Consider the following 22,245-nt stretch of genomic DNA (forward strand, 5'->3'; position numbering starts at 1 on the left):
TTAGACATAATGAACAGGGGCTGGGAGGGACTACTAGACATAATGAACAGGGGCTGGGAGGGTGATGTCAGTCACGTCAGTCAGTTGATGTCAGTCAGTCAAATAATGTCAGTCAGATGATGTCAGTCAGTCAGTCAGTCAGTCAGTCAGTTGATGTCAGTCAGTCAGTCAGTCAGATGATGTCAGTCAGTCAGATGATGTCAGTCAGTCAGATGATGTCAGTCAGTCAGATGATGTCAGTCAGTCAGTCAGTCAGATGATGTCAGTCAGTCAGTCAGATGATGTCAGTCAGTCAGTCAGTCAGATGATGTCAGTCAGTCAGATGATGTCAGTCAAATGATGTCAGTCAGATGACGTCAGTCAGATGATGTCAGTCAGATGATGTCAGATGATGTCAGTTAGTCAGTCAGATGATGTCAGCTAGTCAGTTAGATGATGTCAGCTAGTCAGTTAGATGATGTCAGCTAGTCAGTTAGATGATGTCAGTCAGATGAAGTAAGTTAGTCAGTCAGATGATGTCAGTTACTCAGTCAGTTAGATGATGTCAGTCAGATGAAGTCAGTTACTCAGTCAGTTAGATGATATCAGTCAGATGAAGTCAGTCAGATGATGTCAGTTACTCAGTCAGTCAGATGATGTCAGTCTGTTAGATGATGTCAGTCAGTCACTGAGGGGTGAGATAAGGAGTGTCAAACTCAGACATCGGCGACACACTGTAGCCAAACCATAATCTGTAGCACTGCCAAACCCAGGCCCTCCGCTCTGCTTCTCTCACCCCACACACACACACACACACACACACACACACACACACACACACACACACACACACACACACACACACACACACACTTTGACTCCCCCTGCAAAAGCCTAGTTCATACCGTAACCACTCATGAAAAATGAAAGAGCGAGTCAGAGTCAGAGAGTCAAACTAGAGCAGTGTCAGAGCGACTGTGGAATAACCATTCATCTGTTACAGCTTTTAAAATGAAGATTCATCTGTTACAGCTTTAAAATGAAGATTCATCTGTTACAGCTTTTAAAATGAAGATTCACCTGTTACAGCTTTAAAAAGGAAGATTCATCTGTTACAACTTTAAAATGAAGATTCATCTGTTACAGCTTTAAAATGAAGATTCATCTGTTACAGCTTTTAACACTAGAACTGCTAAAGCAGTCATTTTGACTGCTCATTATTTATTTATTTGTATTGCTCTGCTATTTTTTAACTCAAGCCCCTGTCCGTCCTTGACTTTTCCTAAATAAGTCTATATGGCAATTGTTAGAATCTTAATATCACAAACAGAATTGAAGTTATAACCAGTTTTAGGAGGTCATGTTCTTTTTTTGCCCCTCCTTCTCCCGACAGTAGGGTCTGCTCCGCTCCTTCTCCCAACTGTAGGGCCAGCTCCGCTCCTTCTCCCGACAGTGGGGCCAGCTCCGCTCCTTCTCCCGACAGTGGGGCCAGCTCCGCTCCTTCTCCCGACAGTGGGGCCAGCTCCGCTCCTTCTCCCGACAGTGGGGCCAGCTCCGCTCCTTCTCCCGACAGTGGGGCCAGCTCCGCTCCTTCTCCCGACAGTGGGGCCAGCTCCGCTCCTTCTCCCGACAGTGGGGCCAGCTCCGCGCCTTCTCCCGACAGTGGAGCCAGCTCCGCTCCTTCTCCCAACAGTGGGGCCAGCTCCGCTCCTTCTCCCAACAGTGGGGCCTGCTCCGCTCCTTCTCCCAACAGTGGGGCCTGCTCCGCTCCTTCTCCCAACAGTGGGGCCAGCTCCGCTCCTTTTCCCAACAGTGGGGCCAACTCCGCTCCTTCTCCCAACAGTGGGGCCAGCTCCACTCCTTCTCCCAACAGTGGGGCCTGCTCCACTCCTTCTCCCAACAGTAGGGCCTGCTCCGCTCCTTCTCCCAACAGTGGGGCCTGCTCCACTCCTTCTCCCAACAGTAGGGCCTGCTCCGGTCCTTCTCCCAACAGTAGGGCCTGCTCCGGTCCTTCCGACAGTTGAAACTGCCGTGCCCAGCTGATAATCCCCCCGACAATTGCCTTAAAACCTAACCTAAACTATACCGAAACTAATTTAAACACATATAACAGATGAAATACATTAAGTAAAGTATGATGGGGAGAATGGGTGAGTTGATGAGTGAGGGAAAGCGAAAGAAGCATAATTGTGTAATCACCAATTGTGAATGAAGAACAGGGCAGGCAATTCTATTGTATTGATCCATTCTAATTATGGAGCTAATCTTAAAATGGTATGTACCCTCTATCAGAGACGCTTTGCTTTTTAACACCACACTCCAAAGAGCAAGTCCTGCAGGCTCTAGTTTTGTCTTATCTTGATTATTGTCTGTTCGTGTGGTCCAGTGCTGCAAGGAAAGACCAAGTTAAGCTGCAGCTGGCCCAGAACATAGCAGCACGTCTTGCTCTTCATTGTAATCAGAGGGTTGATATAAATACTATGCATGCCAGTCTCTCTTGGCTAAGACTGACTGCATCACTTCTTTCTATAAAAAAGTTTGAAAATCACAAATTGTTTGCATTGTCAACTTACACACAGCTCTGCCACACAGACTTACCCCACCAGACATGCTACCAGGGGTCTTTTCACAGTCCCAAAATCCAGAACAAATTCAGGAACGCGTACAGTATAATATAGAGCCATTATTGCATGGATCTCCGTTCCATCTCAAACAGATAAAGCAACACCTCACGTCACAACACCTCCCCCTATTTGACCTAGATAGTTTGTGTGTATGTGTTGATATGTTGGCTACGTGTGCCTTTGTTTAAATGTATGTAGTTCTGTCCTTGAGCTGTTCTTGTCTATTAATATTATGTATTATGTCATGTTTCGTTTGGACCCCAGGAACAGAGGCTGCTGCTTTTGCAACAGCTAATGAGGATCCTAATAAAATACCAAAAATACCAAAAGCAGACTATTCAGCGAGAGCATGCGTAATTGTACATGCTGAACCGCTTTCAATCTCTGGGAAAATATCCACGAAGGAGCAGGTGTCAGAGAATGTGGTGTTTGAGGCCTGTGGAACCTGAGGTTGGCAAGAGCAGCGTCTCCGTGGACTATTTCTTCACTCCACCGTCATTGGTCAACAAGTTGCTTACAAAGAAACAAGTCTGGCCGGCACCATGAACACAGTGAGGCGGGAGCTCCCTCCCTCTGCGCAAAATAAGGCACCTGCACAGCCGTGACAACTGTGCTGAAGCAGACTATTTAGCAAGACACAATCAAGAGAAAACAGCAGACTATTTCATACTGTAACCAAACAAATGTTGTGTCAAGCAAGTGAAAGTTACAAAAATATCATTTGACTGTGTCTTTTGACCGTGCTTCTTGGTGGTTGGGGTAAATATACCTTTTTATTGTTGTTATAAAAATAAGCTGTTTCCCTGTTACAAAGCATATGCTTTCTCTTTCATTGTGGTAACAAAGGTACTCCACAAATAAAATTGATTGAACACTTGAATTTTGGCGTTTCTTTGTTTTTACATATAGCCTACAGTAACATAAACTAATGAAAATGCCATTGTGTTATTTGAAATCAAATACAACTCATTGTAATGTTAGCCAAGGCCATCATAAACACAACCACATTATTATTTTTGCTATAGCATATATGAAATATATGAATTCCACTGTTAGAATGTTGCAGTCAGAATGACATTAGCTTAAAGGGGGGGTGTCCATGGACACCCGGCAGACCTAGTGTTAAAAGCTTCCATCTGATAAGCACTCTATTATGTCCTACATACCAATAACAGGACACATCTGGTATACTGGAGCATAACTGATTCTCCATTTGTATACCACCCTCCTCTGTACCCTGGTCTTCTCTACTGGGTGTGCCATGGAGGGGTGGAAGACTATGAAAAGAGGACAGAGGGTGGAAATGGAGGAGAAGAGGGAGGATGTCCTTGACTTGTGGCGGTGCTATGTCCCTAGCCTAACCCATCCCACCACCCACCTTATCCTGGGCTCTCTCTTCCCTTCTCCCCTGGCAGTGCCATGTCCCAACCCTGACCCATCACCCACCTTATCCTGGGCTCTCTCTCTCTTCCCTTCTCCCCTGGCAGTGCCATGTCCCAACCCTGACCCATCACCCACCTTATCCTGGGCTCTCTCTCTCTTCCCTTCTCCCCTGGCAGTGCCATGTCCCAACCCTGACCCATCACCCACCTTATCCTGGGCTCTCTCTTCCCTTCTTCCCTGGCAGTGCCATGTCCCAACCCCTGACCCATCACCCACCTTATCCTGGGCTCTCTCTCTCTTCCCTTCTCCCCTGGCAGTGCCATGTCCCAACCCCTGACCCATCACCCACCTTATCCTGGGCTCTCTCTCTCTTCCCTTCTCCCCTGGCAGTGCCATGTCCCAACCCTGACCCATCACCCACCTTATCCTGGGCTCTCTCTCTCTTCCCTTCTCCCCTGGCAGTGCCATGTCCCAACCCTGACCCATCACCCACCTTATCCTGGGCTCTCTCTCTCTTCCCTTCTCCCCTGGCAGTGCCATGTCCCAACCCTGACCCATCACCCACCTTATCCTGGGCTCTCTCTCTCTTCCCTTCTCCCCTGGCAGTGCCATGTCCCAACCCCTGACCCATCACCCACCTTATCCTGGGCTCTCTCTCTCTTCCCTTCTCCCCTGGCAGTGCCATGTCCCAACCCTGACCCATCACCCACCTTATCCTGGGCTCTCTCTCTCTTCTCCCCTGGCAGTGCCATGTCCCAACCCTGACCCATCACCCACCTTATCCTGGGCTCTCTCTCTCTTCCCTTCTCCCCTGGCAGTGCCATGTCCCAACCCTGACCCATCACCCACCTTATCCTGGGCTCTCTCTCTCTTCCCTTCTCCCCTGGCAGTGCCATGTCCCAACCCTGACCCATCACCCACCTTATCCTGGGCCAGTTGTCTCTCGGCCTTGTGGCTCGTCTCCAGCTCCAGGCGGATGTGGTCCATCTCGGCTCTCAGCCTGCCCAGGGAGGCCTCCTGGTCCTGGGCCGCGCGCTGCCTCTCCTCCTCCCTGAGCACCCCCAGCTCCAGCAGCTGCTGCTTCCTCTGGCTGTGGGCCTGCTGCAGCTCATCCCTCAGAGAGGACACCTGCTCCTCCAGGTCAGAGATGACCTGGGGTCAGGGAGATACACAGGTACACTCACGTCAGGAAAGAGGTAGCACACTAAGACACTACTGTTTGGAGACACTAATAAGTCATGTCCTGCCGTGGTATTGGCAGAACAACTGCAACACTGTAAGTGCCACACTGGGCTTGTTCGTCTCCTAGCAAATGTTTGTCAGATCAGTGGTACAGAGTATTTAAAAAGTTACTTTTTAGTGCCCACAACTTTTAACAATTCGTGTGCAGCACATACATATACACACATACATACACACACACACACACACAAGTGGGTATGACACCCAATCTCAGGGTCAGTCAGTGACACCCGTCTCATCTGGCCCACTCTTTCAACATTAAAAGCTCTGATCAGAACTAAAACAGTGAGGGAGTATTCCAGGATGACGTGGAATGGAACAGCGAGGCCGGGGGAATCCCAGTTTGGGCTGGGAATAGAGAGGAGAGGAGCAACAACAAGCACAGGGAATGCCAGAGTGTCTGCCCGCTCAGCCAGCTCGGCAGGAAGGGAACACACACACCCGTCCCTCTGATCTGAGTCACACAGGCTAGGCAGGGCCCACATCAAAGAGGAGGCATTCCACTAAGGTCAGCGGTCTGATTTAATGAGAGAAATTAGCCTAAATCAAAGGTCACTCAGTCAGGAGGAAAATGGGCACCGCTGCCATGTCTCATTTCAGGAAGTACAGAGAAGAGACTAGTCAGAGAACTAGAGCAGGAGTGTGTGTGTGTGTGTGTGTGTGTGTGTGTGTGTGTGTGTGTGTGTGTGTGTGTGTGTGTGTGTGTGTGTGTGTGTGTGTGTGTAAATCAAGCCGGCCTCAGGGAAACGTTTAGGGCTGTAGTTGACAGGGACCTCCATTTGGAAGTCAATCTGTGGTTTGTGCGTGTGTAATGGGGATTGTGTGTTCTACCGAGTGTGCACGCCTGCAGATGTGTGTGTGTGTGTGTGTGTGTACAAGCCTGTGTGTGCATGCTTTCGTGTGTGTGTGTGTGTGTGTGTGTGTGTGTGTGTGTGTGTGTGTGTGTGTGTGTGTGTGTGTGTGTGTGTGTGTGTGTGTTCGCCTGCAGATGTGTGTGCTGGCTTATGTAGGGGCTGCAGTGCAGAGATGGACTGACCCCTCTCCTGACCCCTCTTCCTTTGAACTGATCTACAGCTTTGACTTTGCCCCAGCACAGCTCTTTGATTCAGATTGCTGCCAGAGAGAGCAGCATTACAGCCACATTACATTACAGGAATGCTAATGACCAAGCCAACCGCATTTAAACAGACATTAACTAACAGGCAGTTAGGCAGCTTCTGGACTGGCATGGAATTATTGACCTGTAGTATGTATGTGAATAGAGCTAGATATTATGGAGGAATGTGAGAGATTGAGAGAGGGGGGAGGCAAAGAGAGAGAGGGAGGAGGGAGGGAGAGATTGAGAGAAGGGGGTGACAGAGAAAGAAAGAGAGAATGGGAAGGCAGAGAGAGATATAGATAGAGATGGAGACAGTGAGATAGATAGAGAGAGAGATATAGAGGAAGAGAGATAGATATAGAGAGATTGATATATATATCTATAGAGAGAGAGATATAGATAGAGACAGTGAGATATATATATATAGAGAGAGATAGATATAGAGAGATATATAGATAGAGACAGTGAGATATATATACTGCTCAAAAAAATAAAGGGAACACTTAAACAACACAATGTAACTCCAAGTCAATCACACTTCTGTGAAATCAAACTGTCCACTTAGGAAGCAACACTGATTGACAATAAATTTCACATGCTGTTGTGCAAATGGAATAGACAACAGGTGGAAATTATAGGCGATTAGCAAGACACCCCCAATAAAGGAGTGGTTCTGCAGGTGGGGACCACAGACCACTTCTCAGTTCCTATGCTTCCTGGCTGATGTTTTGGTCACTTTTGAATGCTGGCGGTGCTTTCACTCTAGTGGTAGCATGAGACGGAGTCTACAACCCACACAAGTGGCTCAGGTAATGCAGCTCATCCAGGATGGCACATCAATGCGAGCTGTGGCAAGAAGGTTTGCTGTGTCTGTCAGCGTAGTGTCCAGAGCATGGAGGCGCTACCAGGAGACAGGCCAGTACATCAGGAGATGTGGAGGAGGCCGTAGGAGGGCAACAACCCAGCAGCAGGACCGCTACCTCCGCCTTTGTGCAAGGAGGAGCAGGAGGAGCACTGCCAGAGCCCTGCAAAATGACCTCCAGCAGGCCACAAATGTGCATGTGTCTGCTCAAACGGTCAGAAACAGACTCCATGAAGGTGGTATGAGGGCCCGACGTCCACAGGTGGGGGTTGTGCTTACAGCCCAACACCGTGCAGGACGTTTGGCATTTGCCAGAGAACACCAAGATTGGCAAATTCGCCACTGGTGCCCTGTGCTCTTCACAGATGAAAGCAGGTTCACACTGAGCACATGTGACAGACGTGACAGTCTGGAGACGCCGTGGAAAATGTTCTGCTGCCTGCAACATCCTCCAGCATGACCGGTTTGGCGGTGGGTCAGTCATGGTGTGGGGTGGCATTTCTTTGGGGGGCCGCACAGCCTTCCATGTGCTCGCCAGAGGTAGCCTGACTGCCATTAGGTACCGAGATGAAATCCTCAGACCCCTTGTGAGACCATATGCTGGTGCGGTTGGCCCTGGGTTCCTCCTAATGCAAGACAATGCTAGACCTCATGTGGCTGGAGTGTGTCAGCAGTTCCTGCAAGAGGAAGGCATTGATGCTATGGACTGGCCCGCCTGTTCCCCAGACCTGAATCCAATTGAGCACATCTGGGACATCATGTCTCGCTCCATCCACCAACGCCACGTTGCACCACAGACTGTCCAGGAGTTGGCGGATGCTTTAGTCCAGGTCTGGGAGGAGATCCCTCAAGAGACCATCCGCCACCTCATCAGAAGCATGCCCAGGCGTTGTAGGGAGGTCATACAGGCACGTGGAGTCCACACACACTACTGAGCCTCATTTTGACTTGTTTTAAGGACATTACATCAAAGTTGGATCAGCCTGTAGTGTGGTTTTACACTTTAATTTTGAATGTGACTCCAAATCCAGACCTCCATGGGTTGATAAATTGGATTTCCATTGATTATTTTTGTGTGATTTTGTTGTCAGCACATTCAACTATGTAAAGAAAAAAGTAATTAATAAGATTATTTCATTCATTCAGATCTAGGATGTGTTATTTTAGTGTTCCCTTTATTTTTTTGAGCAGTGTATATAGAGAGAGATATATAGATAGAGACAGTGAGATAGATATAGAAAGAGATTGAGAGAAGAGAGAGAGAAAGAAGGGGAGGCAGAGAGAAGAGAGAGAGAAAGAAGGGGAGGCAGAGAGAAGAGAGAGAAGGGGAGGCAGAGAGAAGAGAAAGAGAAGGGGAGGCAGAGAGAAGAGAGAGAGAAGGGGAGGCAGAGAGAAGAGAAAGAGAGAAGGGGAGGCAGAGAGAAGAGAAAGAGAGAAGGGGAGGCAGAGAGAAGAGAAAGAGAAGGGGAGGCAGAGAGAAGAGAAAGAGAAGGGGAGGCAGAGAGAAGAGAAAGAGAGAAGGGGAGGCAGAGAGAAGAGAAAGAGAGAAGGGGAGGCAGAGAGAAGAGAGAGAGAGAGAGAAGGGGAGGCAGAGAGAAGAGAGAGAGAGAAGGGGAGGCAGAGAGAAGAGAGAGAGAGAGAGAAGGGGAGGCAGAGAGAAGAGAAAGAGAGAAGGGGAGGCAGAGAGAAGAGAGAGAGAGAGAGAAGGGGAGGCAGAGAGAAGAGAGAGAGAGAGAGAAGAAAGAGAGAGAAGGGGGAGGCAGAGAGAAGAAAGAGAGAGAAGGGGGAGGCAGAGAGAAGAAAGAGAGAGAAGGGGGAGGCAGAGAGAAGAGAGAGAAAAGGGGGAGGCAAGCAAAGAGAGAGAGAAGGGGGAGAGAGAGAGAGCGAGAGAGAGAAGGGGGAGAGAGAGAGAGTGAGGAGGGAGAGGCAGAGAGAGAGAATAGGGGCAGAGACCCCCTCTACTGTCCCATCCCCTCTCTCTCCAGACACCCTCTCCTGTCCCTTCCCCCCCTCTCTCTCCACAGACCCCCTCTACTGTCCCTTCCCCTCTCTCTACAGACCCCCTCTACTGTCCCTTCCCCTCTCTCTCCACAGACCCCCTCTACTGTCCCTTCCCCTCTCTCTACAGACCCCCTCTACTGTCCCTTCCCCTCTCTCTCCACAGACACCCTCTACTGTCCCCTCCCCTCTCTCTCTCCACAGACCCCCTCTACTGTCCCTTCCCCTCTCTCTCTCCACAGACACCCTCTACTGTCCCTTCCCCTCTCTCTCTCCACAGACACCCTCTACTGTCCCTTCCCCTCTCTCTCTCCACAGACCCCCCTACTGTCCCTTCCCCTCTCTCTCTCCACAGACACCCTCTACTGTCCCTTCCCCTCTCTATCCACAGACCCCCTCTACTGTCCCTTCCCCTCTCTCTCTCCACAGACCCCCTCTACTGTCCCTTCCCCTCTCTCTCCACAGACACCCTCTACTGTCCATTCCCCTCTCTCCACAGACCCCCTCTACTGTCCCTTCCCCTCTCTCTCCCCACAGACCCCCTCTACTGTCCCTTCCCCTCTCTCTCTCCACAGACCCCCTCTACTGTCCCTTCCCCTCTCTCTCTCCACAGACCCCCTCTACTGTCCCTTCCCCTCTCTCTCCACAGACACCCTCTACTGTCCATTCCCCTCTCTCTCTACAGACCCCCCTCTACTGTCCCTTCCTCTCTCTCCACAGACACCCTCTACTGTCCCTTCCCCTCTCTCTCTCCACAGACACCCTCTACTGTCCCTTCCCCTCTCTCTCTCCACAGACCCCCTCTACTGTCCCTTCCCCCTCTCTCTCCACAGACGCCCTCTACTGTCCCTTCCCCTCTCTCTCCACAGACCCCCTCTACTGTCCCTTCCCCTCTCTCTCTCCACAGACACCCTCTACTGTCCCTTCCCCTCTCTATCCACAGACCCCCTCTACTGTCCCTTCCCCTCTCTCTCTCCACAGACCCCCTCTACTGTCCCTTCCCCTCTCTCTCCACAGACACCCTCTACTGTCCATTCCCCTCTCTCCACAGACCCCTCTACTGTCCCTTCCCCTCTCTCTCCCCACAGACCCCCTCTACTGTCCCTTCCCCTCTCTCTCTCCACAGACCCCCTCTACTGTCCCTTCCCCTCTCTCTCTCCACAGACCCCCTCTACTGTCCCTTCCCCTCTCTCTCCACAGACACCCTCTACTGTCCATTCCCCTCTCTCTCTACAGACCCCCTCTACTGTCCCTTCCTCTCTCTCCACAGACACCCTCTACTGTCCCTTCCCCTCTCTCTCTCCACAGACACCCTCTACTGTCCCTTCCCCTCTCTCTCTCCACAGACCCCCTCTACTGTCCCTTCCCCCTCTCTCTCCACAGACGCCCTCTACTGTCCCTTCCCCTCTCTCTCCACAGACCCCCTCTACTGTCCCTTCCCCTCTCTCTCTCCACAGACCCCCTCTACTGTCCCTTCCCCTCTCTCTCCACAGACACCCTCTACTGTCCATTCCCCTCTCTCCACAGACCCCCTCTACTGTCCCTTCCCCTCTCTCTCTCCACAGACCCCCTCTACTGTCCCTTCCCCTCTCTCTCTCCACAGACCCCCTCTACTGTCCCTTCCCCTCTCTCTCCACAGACACCCTCTACTGTCCCTTCCCCTCTCTCTCTCCACAGATACCCTCTACTGTCCCTTCCCCTCTCTATCCACAGACACCCTCTACTGTCCCTTCCCCTCTCTCTCTCCACAGACACCCTCTACTGTCCCTTCCCCCCTCTCTCTCCACAGACACCCTCTACTGTCCCTTCCCCTCTCTCTCCACAGACACCCTCTACTGTCCCTTCCCCTCTCTCTCTCCACAGACACCCTCTACTGTCCCTTCCCCTCTCTCTCTCCACAGACACCCTCTACTGTCCCTTCCCCTCTCTCTCCACAGACCCCCTCTACTGTCCCTTCCCCTCTCTCTCTCCACAGACACCCTCTACTGTCCCTTCCCCCCTCTCTCTCCACAGACACCCTCTACTGTCCCTTCCCCTCTCTCTCCACAGACACCCTCTACTGTCCCTTCCCCTCTCTATCCACAGACACCCTCTACTGTCCCTTCCCCTCTCTCTCTCCACAGACACCCGGGCATCCCAGGGCAGTGAGGTTCTCTCTCGTTATGGCTTCAGTCACATGGCAATTAGAGCAGAAAGCGTCTGAAGTCTTTTTTGTGTGGAAAATCTCACAGACACATCAAAGGGTGCATCACCACAACACCCAGATGCCATGGCTGTGTCACACACCCTCACACACAGAGACAGACAACACAGACAAATAGGACACACACACACACACACACACACACATACACATACACATACATACATACATACATACATAGAGAGAGACAGCCATAAACAGTGCCAGGCGTGATGGTCCACATGACTTCAAGGGCAGGCAGCTATTAGACCTGATCCCTGAACAGCCTTTAATGTAGAATTCCCTCTTCTGGCTGATCCCTCTTCCCTACAACTTTAATATGTGTGGGAAATAACATATAGGCTAACAACATATAGGCTAGCAACATATAGGCTAGCAACATATAGGCTAACAACATATAGGCTAACAACATATAGGCTAACAACATATAGGCTAACAACATATAGGCTAGCAACATATAGGCTAGCAACATATAGGCTAGCAACATATAGGCTAACAACATATAGGCTAACAACATATAGGCTAACAACATATAGGCTAACAACATATAGGCTAACAACATATAGGCTAACAACATATAGGCTAACAACATATAGGCTAACAACATATAGGCTAACAACATATAGGCTAACAACATATAGGCTAACAACATATAGGCTAACAACATAAAGGCTAACAACATATAGGCTAACAACATATAGGCTAACAACATAAAGGCTAACAACATAAAGGCTAACAACATATAGGCTAACAACATATAGGCTAACAACATATAGGCTAACAACATAAAGGCTAACAACATATAGGCTAACAACATATAGGCTAACAACATAAAGGCTAACAACATAAAGGCTAACAACATATAGGCTAACAACATATAGGCTAACAACATATAGGCTAACAACATATAGTTGGAAATAAAAGGACTGCCTAGTATTGTTGCAGCAGGTGCATAATTGCATGCTGAACTGAAGGGTGTCAATTTAGTCCAACAGTCCTACTCTTCATGACAGCTTCCTCATACCATGCTGACATAACATGTATTTAATCACACATTCTGACTAGTATGAATGTTAAGTCGTTTGTTGTATGAGGTTATACTAAATCACCTGAGGTGGCAAGAAGAGATTTGAGAGGTGGGGAAATTGAAAAAATTGAAATTAAATAGATGAAATCCAACATTCAAATATATGAATGGATAGGGGATAGAGAGAACAAAAGAGAGAGAAAGAAAGAGCCAATCTGGAGAGGAGACCACATCTGTCTGAGCTTGGACTGAACATCAATAGGGGGAAAGAGAGTGAGGGAGACAGGGAAAATAAGGGACAGCTGCAGTTGGAAACAAGCTCATTTGTGGCATGTGACAAGTGGACGAGATTTAAAAACAATAGCTACCCCTACTCCAAATTCCCACCCACTCACAGAAAATCATTTCTAATAGCAATGCTTATAAGAAATCAAAATGTGGAGCTGAATGTAATCTGCAATCTAATGACTTAGGTACAACAACACACAACAAACGTCAGCCATTGATCTCTCTGTGTCCGCATGAGACATGTGAAAGTGAAACAACGAGCAGTCCTACCTCAATCACAAAAAGATGTGATCTAATCAACATGCAAAAATCCCAAACATAACTCTAACCAACACCCTGATGTGTCAACTCAACAACAGACAGAGCCCAGTGGCTACAGGATGTCTGGGAGGAAGGGAAGGCAGGGCTGGCCTGACAAAACCATCTATAGGGACTGATCAATCGTTAAATTACAAGGCAGAGAGAGAGACAGACACACACCCCCTCCCCCTAAGACACAGCGTTCTTGTCCAGCTGTCTGTTGTGCCGTCTTCTCTCTCATCAGACTCCCTTCCTCAGCTCAGACTCACCCTGTCATCAGGACCTTCATTTCTCCCGGTCTTGTTAATCCCTTACTGGGGGAAAACGTTATTTGAAAGTTTTGCCAGGTTTATTATTTAGTCCATCACAGTGTTAAAGAGAGAGCCCTGACTCTCTCCCATGCTGTTTGAAGTCCAGATGTTTCTCAGAAAAGATGTTGTCAGGACGCGTGAGAGGGGGAAAAGAAACGGAATTAGCCATAAAAATGAGTTGAGTAAAGTCGCTGTAAGAATGGCTTTGGACGAGCCAATAGAACAATCACGTTTCTGTTGTTCAGGACAACAAGGCTTACATTCATTTGTAATGTTGGTGTAGTATCTGAAGTGGAATTCTTTGGACGGACCAATAAGGAAACAGACTCCAATGTCCTCAAAGCATGAGAAACAATAGCACTAACTAAGTGAAATACATATCACCCCTAAACAACAACAGTTCATTCCTTTAACTATCCAGCTGCTTGAGGACAGGACAGATCCACTGTGCCGTGGCAGACAGTCAGAACTCTGACTAAACTATTTATTGGGTTTAAAAACAAGAGAAAACATGATGAGTACTGCACCAGAATATGGACTGTGTTTGGGGACAGAGAGGACAGCGTGTCTCTGGAGAGTGTGTTTGATGAGGGAGTGTGTGTGTTTCACCCTCTCGGTCTCTCTAATGGGGCTCTCTTCCACCCTCCAGTGCCGCTGATCGGCTAACAGAGCTGGCTGCAGGCTAACACATTTACTGTGAGCTGCTGTCCTGGCTGCACGGACTGGCAACTGATGCTGCTTTTTCAGCTCATCCTTTCATCTTCAAAGATAATGGTTGAAATAGAGGACTATGAGCTTGGCAAAAGCCCAGTTGACGGTTTTGGATGGTAAAAGCATCACAATGACGACCCCAAGGCTGAGGAGGAGGATTTGGGATAATTCCCTCTGTGTGTTGGACACCAACTCCAAACTCCCAACCCAACATCACACCAATCTCCAAATAACTATTTCCTCATTAGTTGATGATACAGCAAACACCACTACAGCCACAAAAAGGCACAAGAGAAGGGCCCTTAACTGGAAACGAAACAGCTCATTTAAACAGCACTGTCACTGCACAAAGTTCAATTAAACAGCACTGTCACTGCACAAAGTTCAATTAAACAGCACTGTCACTGCACAAAGCTCATTTAAACAGCACTGTCACTGCACAAAGCTCACACTGTCACTGCACAAAGTTCAATTAAACAGCACTGTCACTGCACAAAGTTCAATTAAACAGCACTGTCACTGCACAAAGCTCAATTAAACAGCACTGTCACTGCACAAAGTTCAATTAAACAGCACTGTCACTGCACAAAGTTCAATTAAACAGCACTGTCACTGCACAAAGTTCAATTAAACAGCACTGTCACTGCACAAAGTTCAATTAAACAGCACTGTCACTGCACAAAGTTCAATTAAACAGCACTGTCACTGCACAAAGTTCAATTAAAACGGCACTGTCACTGCACAAAGTTCAATTAAAACGGCACTGTCACTGCACAAAGTTCAATTAAACAGCACTGTCACTGCACAAAGTTCAATTAAACAGCACTGTCACTGCACAAAGCTCAATTAAACAGCACTGTCACTGCACAAAGCTCATTTAAACAGCACTGTCACTGCACAAAGCTCACACTGTCACTGCACAAAGTTCAATTAAACAGCACTGTCACTGCACAAAGTTCAATTAAACAGCACTGTCACTGCACAAAGTTCAATTAAACAGCACTGTCACTGCACAAAGTTCAATTAAAACGGCACTGTCACTGCACAAAGTTCAATTAAAACGGCACTGTCACTGCACAAAGTTCAATTAAACAGCACTGTCACTGCACAAAGTTCAATTAAACAGCACTGTCACTGCACAAAGTTCAATTAAACAGCACTGTCACTGCACAAAGTTCAATTAAACAGCACTGTCACTGCACAAAGTTCAATTAAACAGCACTGTCACTGCACAAAGTTCAATTAAACAGCACTGTCACTGCACAAAGTTCAATTAAAACGGCACTGTCACTGCACAAAGCTCAATTAAAACGGCACTGTCACTGCACAAAGTTCAATTAAAACGGCACTGTCACTGCACAAAGCTCAATTAAAACGGCACTGTCACTGCACAAAGCTCAATTAAAACGGCACTGTCACTGCACAAAGCTCAATTAAAACGGCACTGTCACTGCACAAAGCTCAATTAAACAGCACTGTCACTGCACAAAGCGCATTTAAACAGCACTGTCACTGCACAAAGCGCATTTAAACAGCACTGTCACTGCACAAAGCTCATTTAAACGGCACTGTCACTGCACAAAGTTCAATTAAAACGGCACTGTCACTGCACAAAGCTCATTTAAACGGCACTGTCACTGCAGAAAGCTCATTTAAACAGCACTGTCATGTTTGTACACATAGAAAAAGTATGATTTGTAAAACAATCCTACGAGCATCATACACACACCGGTAGTAGACCACCATATACCAACTGTTCATACAAACAAAAGGTTCTATTTGGCTCGGCCAGTTGTGGCTTGACCAGTAAAATAAAGAGGACCATTAGGACAATTCAAGTTGCTTTATTTATTTTTTTTAATTACCATTTTTTATATAACCTTTATTTAACTAGTGAAGTCAGTTAAGAACAAACTCTTACTTACAATGACGGCCTGCAATGGCAAACATATTTCAAATGAGTAGGCAACAGTCACCAATAAGCCATCCATCCTCAACAGCTCCATCCTGTAGGTGTATAGGCCAACATTGCTGTTGTGCAGATTGAATGAGTTGTGCGTTCCACCTGGCCACCACATGCAGCAGCATCTTTTGCACATCACATAACCTCCACATTAAGTGAGTGGAAGACTTTTCTGTCCACATAGTTGAATTCCTTTTGGGATGGTGCTTTTATGGCGATGTGGGTGCTGTCTATTGATCCATTCGTATTTGGGAACCCATTGATGGCAAAGAAACCTCTCGACTTCAACCGGTTGTGCGATGGTGTATGGAAGTTGAATGCAACTGCTCATTTTGCTAATGATTTCATCCAAAACATTGGCTCATCGAGGTCTTTGAGATGCCGATCGGCAAACTCACTTTGAGGAACCTACTTGGTACATAACTTAAAAGCATGTCTGACATGTATTGGGGGGCACAATCGTGGATTGATTTAAAAACCAATAGAATAATCTTAAAATGAATTGTAAAACTCCCAGACAGCTAGTGCAGAGACCTTAAAACCAGTGAATCGTCTGCGTAGCAGTGAAAATCAATGCTGTGCGTTCTGATAATGCTGCCAAGGGGTAACATACATAAACTGAAGGGTACCAGACCCAAAATCCAACCTTGTGGAACCTCATATGTATTTTCTCAGAGTTATGTTCACCAAGAGTAAAAAAAAACCAAAAAAACTCTTGACCGGTTAAATAGGTTGTAAACCAATCTATGACTGGACCAGAGGCTAACCCACCTCTCCTGTCTGTCCAGAAGGACATCATGGTCAACAGTGTTGAATACAGCACTTATATCAGAGGACAGAGAGCTGTGTGGCATCTGTGTTGGCGCTAAGATCCTTTACCACTTTAACTAAGGCTGTCTCTGTGCTGTGGTGGGCACAAAAAACACATTCCATTTTTTTTTTTTTAAACACAGTTGGCACCAAAACATTATTTAGCTGTTTGAAAACGAATTTCTCCTGAATGTTGCTTAAGAATGGAAGGTTGGAGATTGGGCGGAAATTGCTCAGAGCCGCAGAATCTAGATGACTTTTCTTCAGAAGCAGTTTCCGCACAGCAGTTTTCAGCACAGTGGAGATAGCGCCTGTGAACAGTGAGTGATTAACAATAGTTTGCACTTCTTCAGATATGCAATTAAAAACAGTTTTGAAGAAGGTGGTGGGGATAGGATCCAGAAGGCAGGTAGAAGGCTTAAGTTGTGATATCACTTTCCTGAGCGTGTCCATAGTGCCTTTACGTGGTAGGCTAGGGAACAAAACTTCATCAGGTCTTGCTTGACTGATACCCAGCCTACCGTTGGTCATCTTATCTCCGCAAACGTATCACATTTAGATGTGGAGGAACATTCACATAGGTTTGAGGGGGTAGGATTAATCAGGTCATCAATGGTGGAGAAGAGCACTCTGGATTAATTCTGATTAATTGTGATCAAGTTAGAAAAATGAGTCCGTCTGGCATTTGTAATTGTTATATATTTCAAGTTGCTCTCTCAAAATATCATAATGGACCTACAACTTTGACTTTCTCCACTTCTGCAATGTTTCTTTAATTGATCTCTTTAATTGAGCTATCCCTGTCCAGACTCCAGGCCTTTATTTAGCTGGGTAACAACTGTCTCTGTCCAGACTCCAGGCCTTTATTTAGCTGGGTAACACAGACAGTTGTCTCTGTCCAGACTCCAGGCCTTTATTTAGCTGGGTAACACAGACAGTTGTCTCTGTCCAGACTCCAGGCCTTTATTTAGCTGGGTAACAGAGACAGTTGTTCAGGGAAGGTGCTCCAGCAGAGTATCCTGGATAACAACAACTGGTGATGAGGCCAGGACAGAGAACCCCTGTGCTCCACCACCACCTGCTGCATCCCCTTCTCCTCTTCCTGCTGCATCCCCTTCTGCTCTTCCTGCTGCATCCCCTTCTGCTCTTCCTGCTGCATCCCCTTCTCTTCCTGCTGCATCCCCTTCTCTTCCTGCTGCATCCCCTTCTCTTCCTGCTGCATCCCCTTCTCTTCCTGCTGCATCCCCTTCTCCTCCTGCGTAGGCTCTTCATTCTCATGCATCTCCTCCTATGTCTTTTCCTCCTCCTGCATCTCATCCTCCTCCATGTTGACCACAACTCATTTGTTGTCCTTCCCAACTGGTTGGGTGGGGTGGAGGCCAGCCTATTTATTAGACTCATCCTACCATGTGGAGGGGATGAGTCGGGATTACTCATCCTCACGACGTGTGGCTGACATCCGCTCCCTCTGCCAGCTTTCCATAGTCAGGAAGATAGAGAGTAAGTGAGCAACACAATCCTTCCAGAGATTCCAGGAACAGAAGGAAGAGCGGGAAAGCAGGGCCTGGATCCAATCACCTCGCCAGGAATTGATTCCCAAATCCTGGCAGTGACATCGGGACAGATTCCATTGTCTGTCGTTTGTCGTTTGATGGAATGTTGAATACCACTTAAGCCTCGCAATAGTGAAAAGTACTAAGTAGTAGGAATTAAGTAGTGCATTTAAGCTATGCTTGCCAGTTTCAGAAAGCGTTCATATTTGCTGGATGCATCAACAAAATACTCTGCTTTTCAACATTCCTCTTTCAAAACTCTCAGGACCTTTCAGAATCTGTGGAGGTTGAACCCCCCATTTATTTCCATCTGTATGACAGAGTTTCAAAGGGATAAACATCTTTGGTAATGCAAAACTACTTCATAATATGGAACTTAACGTGAGGTTAGAAAAGCTCATCTTTCCAATTGGCTCATTCATCCCCCTCCTGTGCCCTGTAACTATTCCCCAGGTCCTTAGCGTAAATGAGAATGTGCTCTCAGTCAACCTACCTGGTAAAATAAGGGTTAAATAAATAAATACAAATAACATACGTCAATTCTGGAGCCCAACTGCTGCTCTCCAAGAACCCTAACCACAGAGAGAAGTTTAGTTTTATTTCTTTTTCATTGGGGGAGGGGAGATTTTGGGGTGCGTTGTGGCTCCACATAATCGTATGGTCGAGCGATGGCCATGGCAGAGACAGACAGACTAACCACAATAGTAGAGTGGGTGCCAACAGATACCGCAAATCATAGTTGAGAGAGTGTGTTCAGGGTAGCTGTGCGTGTGTATGTGTGTGTGTGTGTGTGTGTGTGTGTGTGGAGGAAGATGAGATGTTTTCTTCCACTAACAGGAGCAGGCCATATAGAACAGTGTGTACTGTACACATAACCCTGTCTTACTGTCAAATGTATGGAGAGGATGAACATGAAATAACAATGTTTCTAAAACATATGACTGTTTGACCTTGAAATGCTACAGTTTTAATGCCATCTTTCTATAGCTCTAATCATATTGCTATTAATTAATTTATGGCCAATAATGTCAAATAGTAAAGACAATATATTTATTTTATTCCCCATTTAAGTCTAAATGCTTTTAAATCTAGGCCTATACTATTTCATACTAGGCCTACTTCTTAAAAATAATAATAATCCTAATGATAGAAAATAAAGTTTCTTAACGGCGAAATTCCATTCCGTTGTTCGTACGCAGTTGTGTAACCTGGGAACCATATGTGCCCGCCGTTCGCTGCAAAAACATTTTAGTCCCCGTTTGTCCAAATGTCCCAAAATACTGAATGTGCACGGCTGGACACCTAGTCTCCAGCCAGGAGCCAATAAACAAGCCCTCGCCATGCTGACATTCTACATTTCATCTGGAGGCTTGAGGAGTCAAATACATCCACGGACGGGGGCTGATCTGTCAAATGGCTTCCCACAGAGTCTCCATGCTAGCCAGGCAGGAGAAGCGGCGAGGAGAGGGGAGATGGAGGGAAGAGAGTGGAGCAGGGCTGCAGAGAAAACCTGCTGGAATCATAATAGGCTTGGGGATGGGGATGGGGACTCCATCAATACAGCCCCAAATGTCATATAGCCATTGTAGCGGTAGTGTGTTGTTGTAATGGGAAAGTAACTGGTGCTTATGGGAGGGAGATGGCTACCTGCGGTGAGGGGAGAATACCATGTACAGCCTGTTCCTCCGTAGGGGGATTACGGGGCACTCGCCGTATGCGGCTGATACACGGCTGATACCGACCCCGGTGAACCAGGGTAAAGAAAGGAGAGAAATGCAACCTAGGGTTTGGGGAATAAAAGGCCAGAGCTACTGCACAGCGACCAAGAGCCTTCCTTTCCTTTATCTGGCAACCTGTGGTTTCCAGGCGTTTCAAGTCTTTTCACTTCTAGCACGGAACCCTGCCGCAAAACTAGGAAAGAAATACAGAATCGCATTAGAAGTTAGCACTGTATGATAATATTCATTTCTTTCGGTTTAATCGGCATTTAACTTTTCCATTAATTTGCAGTCCTTCCTAAAACAACAACGGTGCTTCCTATTTTACTTCGCAAATAAGAACTTAAATAAGAATTCGGAATTCTTTCCTTTCCGCTCACACACACCTGCACCCCTACAAAACATCCGCCCACAAAACGCAAATTCTGCTCAGAAATCGCACCTAGCAGCAGGTGAGAAAGTCCTACTCGCAGCGTTTTTGAAAGCCCAGCACCACAGAACGTTAATGGCTAAACAAAATGGTGACCAGGAGAGAACCTGCGGGAGAGCGGTGCGGACCAGAGGAGAGTAGTGAGACCTCCTACCTGGGCGTCGCGTTGCCTCCACTCCTGGGTCTGCTGCTGGTGCTGGTGCAGGGCGGCCCGCGCCTCCCTCTCCATGGTGCCCACCTCCCGCTGGCGCTGCTGGACCAGATTGTCCCTCTCCGTGCTGTAATGCTGCTGTAGACGCATCCTCTCCTGCTCCTGCCCTGCACGCTGCTCGCACATCTGATTGGACAACAGGAGGTGAGAGGAAGAAGACTACAATCAGCCCCAGCCCTGTCGTCATGACAATTTGTCCATCAATCCACCCATACATCCCTTCCATCCCTCCCCATACTCCAATGCGCCCCGTCGTTGCACAAAGGACAGGACCAAAAAAAAGACAACGTTTGTCTCTTGCCTCACGACTCGATGACTCCACGACATAATGCAATTCATTTACATCATTATTACCTCACACTGTTTCCATCCCACTATCTCTCGCTCTCTTTCTCCAAATCCGACTCCTGTCGCCCCTCTCCTATCGGCATATAAATGAGCAGTTAGCTTGGGCTGTCTATGCAGAGAGGCTGTGAGGGGTTAGCCATCTGGCTACTAGAGGAGCTACCCTCGCCCCATGCTATGAGTCTCACAGCGTGGGGAAATGGGCTTAGTAAGGGCGATGCCTATCATCATTATACTACGTCCCACTCAGAGGACGTGAGGAGAAGGAAGACAGGAACGAACTTCGGAGGGGAGAAATCTACAAAAAGCGGAGAGGAGATGGAACGTGTTACTTCAACCTGTCATCATATTCATTCAGAGTCCGACAGACTGCCACAGAAGAATCAAATCATACAATCTCAGTGTTTGCTTTCAAATTTGGTTGCCTATCGCCGCCAAATGATCGTAGCTGTACGGATCTATGCTGACAATGAGAGAGTATTTAGAGGACGAAATAACAAAAAGCTTCCCACAAGCTGACCAACAGAAATTCTGCCCCAACCGACACACTGAGACAGTGAGTCATCGTCTGATAGAATTAACAGAAAACCTAAAAGAAAAAAAAGAGGCGGGGAAAAATACAAAAGAATCCTCCAAAAGAAAGAACCCCTTTACAAACATACCATGCTGTCAGTCAGTTGAGCTAGGCTATCCCAGTGTCTACAGACAGCTCCACTCTACAGCGTTAGCTCTGTTAGCCTAGCGCTGCGGATCTGAGACAAGTCACCTGCTGTGAAGTAAAGCCTGGTGGCGGAGCGCTGAGAACGCTAAAGCCCAAGCACCGCCAGTGTCTGCTTTTTTCCCAGGCTCCGCTCTCACTCCCCCATGGCGGGGTACCCGTGACCCTGTCCCATCCCCGCGGTGTGCTCCCCTGCCGGGGCTGTGAAAGGCCAGCAGGGGCCCTGGGCTGGGGCCCAGCTCCAGCTCTGAAGCTAATCCTCCACACATTGTGCTTCCCCAGCACCCTACCTGGGCCTGCCACAGACAGGCAGGACAGACACACAGGCAGGACAGACAGACAGAGACTAGGCAGTTAGAGAGCCCTAGTCCCAGCCCACAGGTTTAGCCCACAGGTTTAGCCCGAAGCTCCAGACACTGCTTACGCTTGGGCTAATGCTATTCTGGTGATGAATGGGTATATCGACAGGA

The 22,245-nt window shown here is 47.7% G+C and overlaps 1 protein-coding gene across 2 annotated transcripts in view; it reads right to left on the reverse strand.

The window, feature by feature from the left end:
- Positions 1 to 22,245, reverse strand: part of cep112 (centrosomal protein 112) — a 192,122-nt gene that overhangs the window by 67,157 nt on the left and 102,720 nt on the right. For both annotated transcript variants that reach the window (XM_045720004.1, XM_045720003.1), the window contains 2 exons: positions 20,656 to 20,838; positions 4,908 to 5,138 (listed from right to left, as the gene is read on the reverse strand). In XM_045720004.1, coding sequence (XP_045575960.1) covers positions 4,908 to 5,138; positions 20,656 to 20,838 — 414 coding nt within the window. The remainder of the gene's footprint in view (positions 1 to 4,907; positions 5,139 to 20,655; positions 20,839 to 22,245) is intronic.

Source organism: Salmo salar, chromosome ssa06, assembly GCF_905237065.1.
Source record: "Salmo salar chromosome ssa06, Ssal_v3.1, whole genome shotgun sequence".
Classification (NCBI taxonomy): Eukaryota; Metazoa; Chordata; class Actinopteri; order Salmoniformes; family Salmonidae; genus Salmo; species Salmo salar.